The following is a 14291-nucleotide window of genomic DNA, read 5'->3' on the forward strand; positions in this document are numbered from 1 at the left end:
GGCACCCTGGAGAGATATATGAGAAACCTTATTTGTCCAAACACTGTAAACATACTTTGAGACAAATTAAAAAGATTAAACTTGGCAAAACTGATCATCAAATTTGAAATTAAAGTTTTAAATGTTCTTAAAGTGAAACACAAAACACTACTCTTAGAAAATGGCATCACAAGTCAGTATCTCGTGTGTCCACCGTGTGCAACGTCAATACGTGGAATGGATGGGGCGGTTGATGAAGGCCATAGGCACTTGAGCCCACACTCTGCGGAACACCTGATGCAGTTCAGCTGCAGTCGTCGGCCTTGGTCGGACGTCATTCAGCCGTCTTTGAATCTTGTCGCACAGGTGCTCGATGGGATTTCGATCGGGACTGAGGGCAGGCCACTGCATGGTTCTGATGCCATTCTGCTTGAGGAAGTCTCTTGTTGCTTTCGAAGTGTGGGCACGGGCGTTATCATGCTGAAACTCGTGGTTGCAGCGACGTGCCAAATGAGGTATGGCGTGTGGTCTCAAGACTTGATAAATGTACTGAGCTGCTGTGATACCATTGCCTCTCCCTGCTGGACTGATGTTCCCGAAGACCACAGGGCCGACCCTCTGTGCAAGACCACCATGATGACCGGACCACCCCACGAGTCTCTCTGAACAACACAAGCATTCGAATAACGTTTCTCACAGCGTCGCCAGACTTTATCTCTGCCATCTGTTTTTGTGATACAGTAACGGCTGCTGTGTTGCCCACTGATGACGATCCCGGCGATGATGTGGTGTCAAAATGGGCCCTTGGTGTGGCCTGTGACAGTGGAGGTGTCTGCTTGTCAATCGTCGACGCATGGTGTCCACACTAATGAGTCGCTGGTGTGTCCCCATGGTCTGTCGAGCAGTTTCACCAGCAGAAACAAAGCGATCTTGAAGATGCTGTCGCACAATCTAATGATCCTGACGGTTTTATTGTCATCTGCTTTGTTTTTTATCATCAAGGTAATGTTAAGTTTTAGAAACTTTGACAAAAATTACCGAAATATTTAAATGACAACTTTTCATGCACTGTTACTTGGAGTGACGTTTCTTTTGCGGTTCAGTATATATATGTTTCCTGACAGTGGCTTTGGATATGGGCCTTATAAATCTATGCTAATCTTTGTGAAAGGATAAGGAGGTGTATCAGTTACCACGATGACAATTGACACATGGGTATTGACAAAACGTTTAATGCACCCAAGACCAAGTAATACTGGCGAAATATGTATAAAGAATTTTATGGGTTTGTCTCCAAATGTATCACTTGTCAAGCTCGTATTCTGAGAAAGACGCCCCCGGTATAAACCTCCTGTAGTAACTACACATTGCTATGAAACTTCTGAGTTCCCTTACTGTGGTGGGAACTGGCATGGTTTTAATTGATTGTACTTTCTTTTTCAGGTTTGAAACCCTCTTCATTGACGACAAACCCAAAGTATTCTGTTTATTACATTTCGTCAGTTTCAGTTTCAGAGAATGCTGCCTAATATGATCCAGGACAATTTGGATATGTTTTATGTGTTTTCCAAAAATTAGGATGTCATCTAAATATGCTATGGCATGCTATATCGAAAAACTGATGCTATGTCAATATCCTTTTCTAAAGGTACATCAGATTTACTCCTTTCTGTGTCAGCCAGTCACGACATAAGAGCATGTTTCTAGTCAAGTCTGCTACAGCATAAAATTTTGGGGTTACTCCAACATCTCCTATTTTAAAAACAATGTCCATCCAGCTGTCAAACTCTAGGGCATTACCATTTACTTATTTAAGTCATTTCTTATTGTGGGTTAATCTCGGAACTCCCTTTAATGTCTGATAAAATCGTTTATGCATGATTGAAACTGCAGCACCTGAATCTACTATCTATACTTTTGTTTACCTATTTCAAAAGCACATGTATTATGACTCCCTGTTTGTGTAGGTTGGCTTATGTTTCTCTTTCTCAGCGGCTTCGACCTGGGAAAGGGCAGTTTAGCATAAACTTTGTTGCGTGAACGTATTTTGTGTGTTGTTCCTTGTTTGAACAATTTCGCTTGAAATTTCCTGGTTGCCTGCATATCCAACACAATAACTGAATGTTTGGACCGGCCCTTTCAGCCTCAGTTGGAATTTATACTGTGTCTAACTTTTGTTCTGCAAGTTCCAGCCATGTGGCCTCTCCTACCAGAATCGTAGTATTTCTGAGATCGGACATGGTCCACCTCCATTGGTTGCTCTGTTCTAAACGGATTTTGCACATGCCTGTTTGCTTCTAGTTTTCCTATTCTCAAATTCAACCTGGCTCATAGGTTTTGTTCATGCATTTCACAGGTTTCGGCTGTGGCAAGGTTTGGAGGGTTCTCTCTCATTACCTTCATTTTTAAGTAGTTATGGGCAAACCCATCTGTAAAGAGACCAACTGCTGTTCAATGGCCTCCCCATCAACATTGTGAACTATTCCTTCATCAGCTAAGTTAAGCAGACGTTCGGTAAATATTTGGACACTTTCGCGAAACTTTTGTTGAACTTTTCTCAACGCATTATAGCATGCTGTGAAGCAGTCACAAATCTGACAGATAATTCTACTATCGTACTAATTTTACCTGGTTTTGGTCTAGTTCAGTTAAGATGGCATATTTTTCTACACTTTTTACCCAATCTTTGTATCTAGTTGGATCCCCTTCAAATGGACGTATTATCTAAGCTATCCCTTGAGCACCTTTTGACAAACTTGCCAGTTAACAGTCCTGTTAACCCACCTAACTCCTGGCTAGCCATCGTGAGGGAAAGGTTTGAAGACCTACCAAGGATCACTCACCCAGTGGCTCGATCTGATTCCATTGTCAACCTGGCTCCTTATTATTATAAGCATAAAATTACAGTAAGTATCAACCCATTAAGACACAAACGGTAGTACATAATTAGACAATTTAAGGGAAATTAAAACAGTAAGACATAGGAATAAGGGAAACTACACGCCGGGAAATATGTACCATTTGGAAGAGAGATACAGCTTTAGAAACGAATACACTTGGCAACTTGTGCACAAGGGCAAAGCCAGTAGGTCACATAAACAAATCGAGGGCCACGGGGATATCGTAGCAGAGCAATGGTAATAAGATCAGAAAGAACACCCAAGCTACCAGAAATAGAGTAGGAAGAATAAGAGGCCAAGCAGAGACCACAGATACACATATATGGTATTGGGGGAAATAATCCGGATTCCGGGAATCGAGGAGTTCGTCTTACAAAAGTTCTGAAAAGGATTCTGGTATGGAACACAGGTAGGTTAAAATGATCTAGTGTAGGGGCGGAAAGGTGGTTGACCAATGATAGATGAAAATGAGTAGAGCTGTGACGTATGTACTGGTTTAAAAAGGGGAAAAATACCCAGAATAGAGAGCTGCTTAGGAGACTCGCTCTGGACACTGGTCACTCAACTCATATTCGGAAATCATCAGCATTGATTGAGACCGAAGCTTTGCGGCTGAAGTCCCTTAACCGAGTGACAAATAGAGTGGGTTGACAGACAACACAAGGCTTGAATAAAAGTATTGAATGAAGATCATCCTTTGTAGTTGTTGGAGTAACTAAGGTAATAGGTCCAAGGCCCTCGGGTACTGACATTGTACCTCTCGCACGACCCGAACCGTCAGCACGAAAGAACGAGGGGATTACCGTAGTTCAGGTGAAGGTATACGAAATATTACTATCTAATTACTGTTTATAACAACTTAAAATTACCTTGGACACTTAGCTCCTTTTCATCCAATTTTGGGGATCTGGGTGTTCTCATGTTACGCAACCGACTTGTTTGGGATTTTACAAGACAGCTACTGGACAATCAGTCAGCTAGATTTTTTAACAAGTAATGGTGTTCTGGAGTTATTTGTGCTTTTGGTAGTATGCTTTATCAGTTCTTTGAATGCTTACATTGAATATGCATGCTTATCCCCTGTACAATATATGTGACACAATCGATTTCGAGCTACATAGAGAAAAATAATTATCAGAGGACCATTTCACCTCGAGCGATGAAGACTTATATTGTTACAGAAGAAAATTTCATAAAAAGTTAAATGTTAGTACAGGAGGCAGAGGTTCGCACAACCATCCTTACGTGAGAGGATAAGCCAACTTGTCTTCACACCTCTGCCGCTATCTACCCTAGGGGCATGTGCGTTTCCAGTTATAATCTGCTCATCAATATCATGTGTCCGACCCTCGGAGAGAAAACACTACACTCTTTCTTAGCATAGTTCAGTACTACTTGACCAAGATCAACAGGCAGTGTAGTTATATTTCACCGAGCAACGTAGTCCTTATACAACAAGCTGTCAATGTCAAAACTACTTGACCATGTTAAGTGAACAGTGTAGCTTGTTCCTGCTCGGTAAACCTCTCACTGCCCACTGTCCAGTATCTGCTCGGTAAACCTCTCACTGCCCACTGTCCAGTATCTGCTCGGTAAACCTCTCACTGCCCACTGTCCAGTATCTGCTCGGTAAACCTCTCACTGCCCACTGTCCAGTATCTGCTCGGTAAACCTCTCACTGCCCACTGTCCAGTATCTGCTCGGTAAACCTCTCACTGCCCACTGTCCAGTATCTGCTCGGTAAACCTCTCACTGCCCACTGTCCAGTATCTGCTCGGTAAACCTCTCACCGCCCACTGTCCAGTATCTGCTCGGTAAACCTCTCACTGCCCACTGTCCAGTATCTGCTCGGTAAACCTCTCACCGCCCACTGTCCAGTATCTGCTCGGTAAACCTCTCACTGCCCACTGTCCAGTATCTGCTCGGTAAACCTCTCACCGCCCACTGTCCAGTATCTGCTCGGTAAACCTCTCACTGCCCACTGTCCAGTATCTGCTCGGTAAACCTCTCACCGCCCACTGTCCAGTATCTGCTCGGTAAACCTCTCACCGCCCACTGTCCAGTATCTGCTCGGTAAACCTCTCACCGCCCACTGTCCAGTATCTGCTCGGTAAACCTCTCACCGCCCACTGTCCAGTATCTGCTCGGTAAACCTCTCACTGCCCACTGTCCAGTATCTGCTCGGTAAACCTCTCACCGCCCACTGTCCAGTATCTGCTCGGTAAACCTCTCACTGCCCACTGTCCAGTATCTGCTCGGTAAACCTCTCACTGCCCACTGTCCAGTATCTGCTCGGTAAACCTCTCACCGCCCACTGTCCAGTATCTGCTCGGTAAACCTCTCACCGCCCACTGTCCAGTATCTGCTCGGTAAACCTCTCACCGCCCACTGTCCAGTATCTGCTCGGTAAACCTCTCACTGCCCACTGTCCAGTATCTGCTCGGTAAACCTCTCACCGCCCACTGTCCAGTATCTGCTCGGTAAACCTCTCACCGCCCACTGTCCAGTATCTGCTCGGTAAACCTCTCACCGCCCACTGTCCAGTATCTGCTCGGTAAACCTCTCACCGCCCACTGTCCAGTATCTGCTCGGTAAACCTCTCACCGCCCACTGTCCAGTATCTGCTCGGTAAACCTCTCACCGCCCACTGTCCAGTATCTGCTCGGTAAACCTCTCACCGCCCACTGTCCAGTATCTGCTCGGTAAACCTCTCACTGCCCACTGTCCAGTATCTGCTCGGTAAACCTCTCACCGCCCACTGTCCAGTATCTGCTCGGTAAACCTCTCACCGCCCACTGTCCAGTATCTGCTCGGTAAACCTCTCACCGCCCACTGTCCAGTATCTGCTCGGTAAACCTCTCACCGCCCACTGTCCAGTATCTGCTCGGTAAACCTCTCACCGCCCACTGTCCAGTATCTGCTCGGTAAACCTCTCACTGCCCACTGTCCAGTATCAGGTGAGGGATGGCTTGTGGTGTTCCTGGGTGTAGTTACTCACCCATATTGCTTGACAATACACAACATGACACTATCGGCCATCCCCTCCTTCCCATGCAACACTGAATAGTGCAGCACATAGAAACAAACCAAGGTCATATTTGTTTTTCTAATCTTCAGCCATGGCCTGCTTCTTTGATGACCAGTACTCTATGGTTCTTGGGCCAATGATCCGGTCCCAAATCCACCGCTTTGATGACGTAGTGCGCCAGGTTATAGGTAATGTACAATCTCTACACGTTTTAGTTCATGTACATTTAACTGTCGATCTAGAGCTATATTATACACATGATCTTATACAACTCTGGACTAAGTCACGAATAGTAATGTGAATTATGCATTCAATGTGAAAGTATATGGACACTGCCTCACTCACTACTTAATGTTAATATTGGCCATGTTCTGTATGAGATTTGTACCAGCTACATGTATATTTTATGTAACGCTAATTTACACAACAAATTTTGACACCCATCACATTTATAACACAATAAAAGACTTATCATTATCCCCATACACTCCCTGTTATCAAAGGAGATTACTGACTGATTCGGTATAACCCATTTTCTACCAGATCAGCTCACTGGAAAATGATACATTTTCGTGTTAGATTCATTGTAGGTCAGGCCATAGTTGCTAATGGTCTTTTTTGTTCTGAATCGTTAAAGACACGTCATTAATTCCGAGAGGAGATACCTTCACGATAGGAGACTATGGATGCTACAACGGTTTCTCATCACAGGAGATATTAGAATACATTGTAGGTAAGTTCCCAGTGATATACATTGATTCACAATTAAATACATGCTTAGACAGTAACAGTGGAATGAGTTACTTGTGGTAAATGAAATAATCATACATACTGCAAATGACTGACTTATGCAAATACTCGATTGCGACAGTGACAATATACAAGGTGCATTTTTATATTCCAGTGCTAAAACCTTACTCTTTGAGGTACCAAAGAATCCCTACTCGTAGCTATTTTCTCTGTATATTTGTTATGTCAAATGATTCGATTTGATTAGGCATAATATGCTTAAAGACAGAGAAATATATATGTATTGTTCTTTGTCTTTTAAGGCTCTCTAAAACAAGAATGTGGAGAAGAGATCCCCGTCCACATCATCTATGAGGACCAGAATAGCAATGACTACAATGCTCTGATTCAGACAGTTTGCAGTAAGAGAAATGCCCAACAAGTGCATAGAGAGTGATGTCATCCAGGAAGCAACAAAACTGAATTCACGATATTTACAATGAATATCACCATTCATGTTTTCTTTATAGCTATGAGTATGACATTACGCAAAAGCAATATAGACAACGTTTCGGAGTATATACTTACTCCCTCATCAGGTCATGACAGCCATAAATTTTCTCTCCCAATTATTAATGTTTTGAAGTTTTAAAAACATAACTATTACATCAAGCAATGATACAATGTTTTAATTCCCTTTCATGCAGGTAACGGCAAGGTGTCTATAAATCATCCGAAGGTCTACATGTCAATGTGTCCCACAAGCTTCCATGAGCAGTGTGTCCCTGACAACACCTTCCATCTTCTTCTCTGTTTCTGGTCTGCTCACTATCTGTCCAAGTGAGTCCATGTGGTTCATTTTCGGGTTGAACTGATATTTTAAACGATGATTTACAGTTGATTCCGTTTAATGATATCAAAGTACTGTATGTTGTTTTGACTCAAATGCTCAATGTCATTGACACAACGTATCCTTTGTGGGATAATATAACATATGTGTTTCAGTTCTGTGTCATATAAAGATTCCCTATTAACGTTCCCTGATGGAACACAAGATGAAGTCAATGCTGTTGTGACTCAGGCCTTTGATGAATGGCAACAATTTCTCCTCAAAAGAGCCAATGAAATCAAACATGGTAAGGTAGTTTAAGATAACTAGGCAAAAGCTGTCAAATCCAAAATTATCGTAACATTACAATTTAGTTAGCTTAAATTTCCACCACCTTGTATTTCAGTCATATTCATAGCTAAGACAATACATTTCCCCTCAGGAGGAAGTATGATGCTGATAGTTCCTGCAGAAGATAGAGAAAGAAAATATGGTCAAAGCAGAGTCCATTTACAGAACATGTGGGCAGCTATGACGTCAGTTTGGCGACTGTTCCGTGATACGGATCTCATCACAGAGGTGTGTGTTGGGCAGATTGCATTTTATAATGACGCCCATATTTATAACATTCTGGCGAAATTGCTGCACTCTAATCATCTGAGGGAGTATTTGATTTTCTTTAATTAGTTTGGCGACTGTTCTCGAAAACGAGTCTCATCACAGAGGTGTGTGTAGGACAGATTCCACATGATACTGACACTGATACTATTTTTTCTGATATTAAGGCAAAATTGCTACACTCTCATGATATGAAAGGAGTATTTGTAAGTCTTTAATTAGGAAGATGATCACCGAAGATACCATCACTTGTGTTAAATATAGAGAAGCTCATGCATTGTCAATACAGTCATATACACTTCTGTCCAAGAAATCATGTTTGTTGATCTGAACATACAATGTAGCTATAGGGCAGGTAAATTCATAAGAACAGGATCTAAGTCGTGTCATTCCTTAATTATTAAAAGGAAAATCAACTGACAAAAATTCATACCTTCATATCTAGGAATACCTTCATATCCTGGAATACATTCAACCTGAGCAGAGGCAGTGGAGTAGTCTTGTGGTTAAAGTGTTTGCTTTCCACACCTAAGACCAAGGTTCTATTCCCCACATTGGTTCAATGTGTGAAGCCCATTACTGGTGTCTCCCACTGTGATATTTCTGGAATATTGTTTAAAGCAAAGTAAAACCAAACACACTCACTCAACTTCAGATGTTGACTAGATACTGACTTACATGCCTTAGTGACCAATTGAAAGGTTTAGTCCTACATTATAGAACCAACGGACTCACATACAGCTTTACCGCAGGGACAGACTTTAAGAAGTTTGTTAAAATTAACTTTCCTCCCTTTACTACTTCGGGTAAAACTTATGATATGGCCATCTCAATCTTGCACTATTGTCCTGCCATCCTGTTTGTGATAGCATGATCAGATGCTGTCATTCATAAATGTCTTTGTTTCGGAGGTTGTTCAGGTTCGTATTCTTTTACCTTTTATCTTACATTCAGTGTGAGTACGACGCAGCCAACTACCGCTGTTACTACAGAAGATAATGATATGCAGTGTGTGTCATTTCATTCATACAGTTATTGTACGGTATGTGTGTCACCGGTATTACTGCATAACACATACAAAGTAGTATAGATGGGGTGGTCCAGAAGCCCCATCATCTATACTACTTACAAGGCATAGATGGTTTTCCTTCACTAACATACAGTATGATCATGACTTCGAGGCTGCCTGCTACTCTGGTTACCACAGAAGGTGATGGTGTGTGTCATTTCATTTACATAGTTATTGTAAGGTCTTTGTGTCATCAATATTACTGCATAATACATACAAGGCATTGATGGTTTTCCTTAACTTACAAACAGTGTGAGTATGAAGCAGCCAACTACTCCGGTTACTACAGAAGTGAGGAGGAACTGAGAGCACCGTTTTGTGACGAGGCCTCTCCAGTTGTCAAGGCAGGTCTACGTATCAAGTCCCTGGAGTTATCCCACCACGAACCCTATAGCATGAAACCAATGGAAAACACCAAGGAAGAAAATGGTGACTTTTCCGCATTTTCATTTTGTATAGTTAGAAAATGATTCCTGTATACATTCAAATTGATATTCCTTTAGAGCTGTGTATAGTGTTAAACAGCAATAACTTCACGCAATTGCTCAAGATCGGATAGCATTTACCCCCATTATGATCCTTGGTTTCGGTATTACAATACTCGTGCTTGTGGCCATCCCCGACTTGTGCCCCTGTTGGACTTACTCCTTTATTAAACTGATAGGCCGTGGTATGACATACGAGTTTACCCTCACTCACTCAAAGTGAAGGAGCACGAATAATTTCAACTTCCATTACACTGAACATCTGCTTGGTTTGCAGGTGGGAAAGAAGACATAGAGACATCAGTTGCAAGATTTGTTTGTACAATCCGATCCTGGACAGAACATATTTTCCTGCAGGCTCTATCCAGCAGATCTCGAAAGTCCAGGCGGCACGTAGTCAACACGTTCTATGACAGACTGTTGGAGCATTTGAAACAGCAGGACATGTCCAACTGTGGCTGGAATAATATCATAGCCTATATCGTCATTACAAAGAAATGATTAGACAAGGTTCCTGTATCTGAATACATCTTAACAGTTTAGAGATGTAAGTGTAGCACGTTAACTTATAAGGTCATTGTGAATGAATACATTACTCTTATTTAAACAGTATAGAGGTTGTGTGTTGTGTAGGAAGTAAATACACAAGTTACTTAATGCTTTACTTTCCTTTGAAAAAAATATAGCAGTTGTGTGTACTTGTAGTCAGTGATTGCACACGTTTATAGTTAATATTTTAGATTCTAACAGTTTGAATGTTACTGTAATAGTGTGTGGCTCTTCATAAAAACTGTGGAGTCATTTCTCTCCAACGCAAGTCACTCTTGGTTTGACCACAGTATTCTCTCAGTCTCAATCCCTATATACTATCTATAGTTGGCCATTTCACTGATTACATTGGTTTATGTCCTTGCACCATATTTAGAAAAACGATATTTGAATAAATAGCATTTTATGATATCTGTCTCTTTTTGTAATACTTTTTGTCTCAATTCTCTTAGAACCGTGATGGTTTATTGATAAATTCTAGAAAAATGAAAGATGACCATTTGAAGTTCGATGACTGTTGGGATATCTATTTGATCAATAGCTGTTGGGTTATTTGTTTAAAAGAAATTGTATCAAATATCCTTAGTTCTCTCTTTTCATTTGAGGAAGCATCAATTTCACCTTCTTGTCAAATGACAATATTGTGAAGGTCAATCTCTGTGACATGTTTGAAAGTAAGTTTCAGTAAGGCAGGGAATAATATTTTACGATCATTCCCCTCCAATTACGATCGAATGTCAACAGCAAATAAATATTTTCTCGATTTAAATGTAATCCATTTAACATAGTGTAACTTAGTTTCCAAAATAGGACAATGTGGAGTTCGCTGAAACTACTTGAGACCTGGTACAGGCCAAACGTGTTTTAAGTTGATGTAAATGGCTATGTTGGTTATGGATTGCTTCGAGGTGATATGCCATTATGTGGATCATTTAACACAGTACAGATAACAAAGTCATACATGCTATTGCTTGGATCATTTGAAATATAGTTTCATGTTATGTTTGACTGACGAAAACGCCATATACACACCTTACCGCAAATGTTAACCATCACCAACTCCTGCGCCTTGAAAGGACTATGCTCCACGACTAGGGCATCAGCCTCAGACATTGTAATAAGTGCACTGTTTGAAACAGAAACTGTAATTATTTGAACAGGATGGACCTAGAATTCAGAAGCAGCACATGGTTTTCTGTGTTATAGACTCTTTTAACTATGGCAACAGAGATATTGATATTTCAGATAGGGACTAAGGCATTCATGTAGAAATTTAAAGTGTTCATCTGTTTAGAGTAAATTCGATATTTCAAATATCGTGTCCATGTGAAGCTCCGATCAGAAACAACTGTCTTTGTTTACTCGAATGTACAACTAAAGTTCCAAGATTAAATTAAAGCATCTCAAAGATGTACTGTTGAATCAACTACCATCCTGTTTGCCGTGGGTTGCGTCCCTGTGTTGGCAAAGGAAGGGGATTTGGTGATAGAGGGCGCTAGAGTCGGCAATAGTGTTCCTTAGTCCAACAGACCACTTCGACCTTTACCTTGACGGGTGGTAGAACTATCAAAGCTGGTTATTGTAATATTGGAGTGGAGGTGTATTTTCCAATCCAATCCAGTGCTACACCTGCCAAGAGTTTGGACATGGGTCCTAGTCCCGCCATGCCTCTGCTGTAACAAATGTTATACTGTAAAACGTGAAATTAATGCGTCTCCAAAAGAATGCGACCGCTGGCCCCTAGCCAAAGATGCGACTCAATATGAATGCGACACCCCCTCCTCTCAAGCATCAGTGGATTTATATCTAAACAAAACGTCCTCTGTCAGGTTTACAGGAGAATCCTCACCTTTAATCCAACCTTACATTAATCCAATCACACACCAAATAGCACCGCTTATTAGCGCTGAGTAGAGTACTTCAGCTAAAACAATACTAAAACTTTGATGCAGTCGCAAAGAGCAAAGACTCCGTGTTGGGTGGCGTCTGTCTGGACTTGCAGGTGTGATAAGTGATGACATGAGTGAGTAGAACGCTTGTCTTCACCCCAGCAGTATCAATTCACAGGATGTAATTAGTGTTTGAATAACATTGTTTATGTACTTGTTACAAGTGCTGCTCAATAAACTTTGATGTGGAATACATAGTTGTTTGTTTTCAGCGTATGTCTAAGTTGGTATTTCTGCTATCCAAAATGTCTGATTGTTGATATAAATGCGATGTTTAATTATGCGAGCAAAGACCACTCGCATTTTTCGCATTTAATTCACGCTCGCGTTAATTTCACGTTTTACGTATTTCACGTATTTGGGATAACACTTTCTGAGTAAAGTACAGATTTTCGTACTTGTTTGGGTTGAGTCTCATTCTAAATAGCAGTGTGTGTATATGCCACTGCTGTTTGTTACACTGCCAGAGTGAGACACCCAATCGCCAGCACACAAAGCCAGTGATCTAACACACTCAGCCACCGAGATTTCCACCAAAAGAGAAGTCCGACAACTGGTAGTCTAAATCACGTACTTTGTGTACCCCTCTGACATGTGTAAATTGGCACAGCTCCCATGGCCGAAAGCTATGAACACACACTGCCATTTAGAAATTGGCCAAATGTAACAAATATTATATTTTAGATAACACTTTCTGAGTAAAGTTCATATTCTCGTACTTTTTGGCGTTGAGTCTCATTCTAAATGGCACTGTGTGTACATGCCTCTGCTGTTTGTTACCGCCAGTGACTGTGGGAATGAGGTAAAGTGTGCAAACTGCTGTACAAACCTTATGACATCTTCTAAATCCTGCCCATGGTGGCAATTCAAGGCGAGTCACAAATCCTGACAGAGGTGAGCAAAATAGCTCCTTCCAAGAAGCTAAGAAGACGTCTTACTGCAACCACTTCTACTGGTTCTTATTATGCTACAGCCTTCTGTCCTACTTTTTCTATTGGCCTCTATTAACTGCCAGGCAGATCTGGCATGGGCTAAGTCTTTTCAGCCCACTTCCAAATGCTTCACTAAAAAAAACAGCTGTGCCACCTTCCACTGTGACACCTCCCAAACCAAAAGTAAAAACTGTCCAGTCTTGGAGATACTGGAGACGAAAATTAGTCATAAATACTCTACAAACTGACTACTGTCCACAACCTGAATAATGTTAAAATCACAAGCACCAAGGCTAGACGTACTTTTTAAACAAAACAAACGTCCGCCAATCGATGTCCAAAGTTTGGTATGTGATTGAAAAGATTAAGGGTAAAGGTAAATCTTGAGTTTACCATCTCAAAGACGGTAACAAACTATTAAAAACTAAACCTGAAATTGCAAACAAACTTGATGAAACTTTGGCAAACCATTCCTCAACATCTATCCATAACCCTCAGTATCAGAGATACCAAAAACAACAGGAAAAGTAAAAGGTCACTTGTAACTGAAACATTCGTTATCAGCTCTTGGAACACTTGTCCGATTCTATTTGGAGATGCTGCTTAATGTACTGAACAACAAAAGTTCCTGTGACATTGAATAAGATTTAATGCAAAGTTATGTTTTTTTACCAAATCTGAAACAATTTCGGTTTGCAACAGATAAAAGACTCCTGTAAGTGTTCATATGGTTTAATTTTCCATACCGCCTTCAGAAAATGCGTGATTTCATAAAAAAAACTTGAACATGCCAAAATGTCAATTTACAAATCAATAGCGTGTGTGTCCATCTCTGTTTGCGATGCGAGCAACACATCTTCGTCTCATGGAATAGACCAGGCGTCGCACAAAGTCCTGTAGGATATCTGTCCATATCTGCTTGAGCATGTTTCGAAGTTCCTGGAGTGTCTGTGGAACATGTGGTTGACGTCGAAGGCGCCGATCCATCTCATCCCACATGTGCTCGATAGGTGAGAGATCATGGGATCGAGCCGGCCAGGGGATGACATTCACGTTGTTTTGTTGAAGAGAATCGTGAACAAGTCGAGCAATATGAGGCCGTGCGTTGTCATGTTGAAAGGTAATGCATGGGCCATGACGACGCAAAAACGGTAGAACAACAGGGCCGATAATCTCGTCGCTGTAGCGCTGTCCATTGAGATTTCCCTCTACCACTATCTAACG

General features: G+C 41.4%; 1 protein-coding gene across 2 annotated transcripts in view; it reads left to right on the forward strand.

Annotated features, from left to right (window-relative positions):
- The window catches only part of LOC124148568 (probable caffeine synthase 4), a 35435-nt gene extending 23467 nt beyond the window's left edge, over positions 1-11968 (forward strand). The window contains exons 1-9 of one of the 2 annotated variants that reach the window (XM_048391329.1): positions 1978-2885; positions 5997-6095; positions 6545-6640; positions 6960-7058; positions 7344-7476; positions 7642-7772; positions 7908-8044; positions 9404-9581; positions 9915-11968. In XM_048391329.1, the coding sequence (XP_048247286.1) occupies positions 5999-6095; positions 6545-6640; positions 6960-7058; positions 7344-7476; positions 7642-7772; positions 7908-8044; positions 9404-9581; positions 9915-10138 (1095 nt within the window). In that variant the 5' untranslated portion in view covers positions 1978-2885; positions 5997-5998 and the 3' untranslated portion in view covers positions 10139-11968. Of the gene's footprint in view, positions 1-1977; positions 2886-5996; positions 6096-6544; positions 6641-6959; positions 7059-7343; positions 7477-7641; positions 7773-7907; positions 8045-9403; positions 9582-9914 lie in introns of those variants that run through there. The other variant, XM_046519715.2, reaches the window with a different exon arrangement.
- Positions 11969-14291: the final 2323 nt, after the last annotated feature.

Source organism: Haliotis rufescens, unplaced genomic scaffold (genome assembly GCF_023055435.1).
Source record: "Haliotis rufescens isolate VD_foot unplaced genomic scaffold, xgHalRufe1.0.p SCAF_9, whole genome shotgun sequence".
In the NCBI taxonomy this organism is placed as follows: Eukaryota; Metazoa; Mollusca; class Gastropoda; order Lepetellida; family Haliotidae; genus Haliotis; species Haliotis rufescens.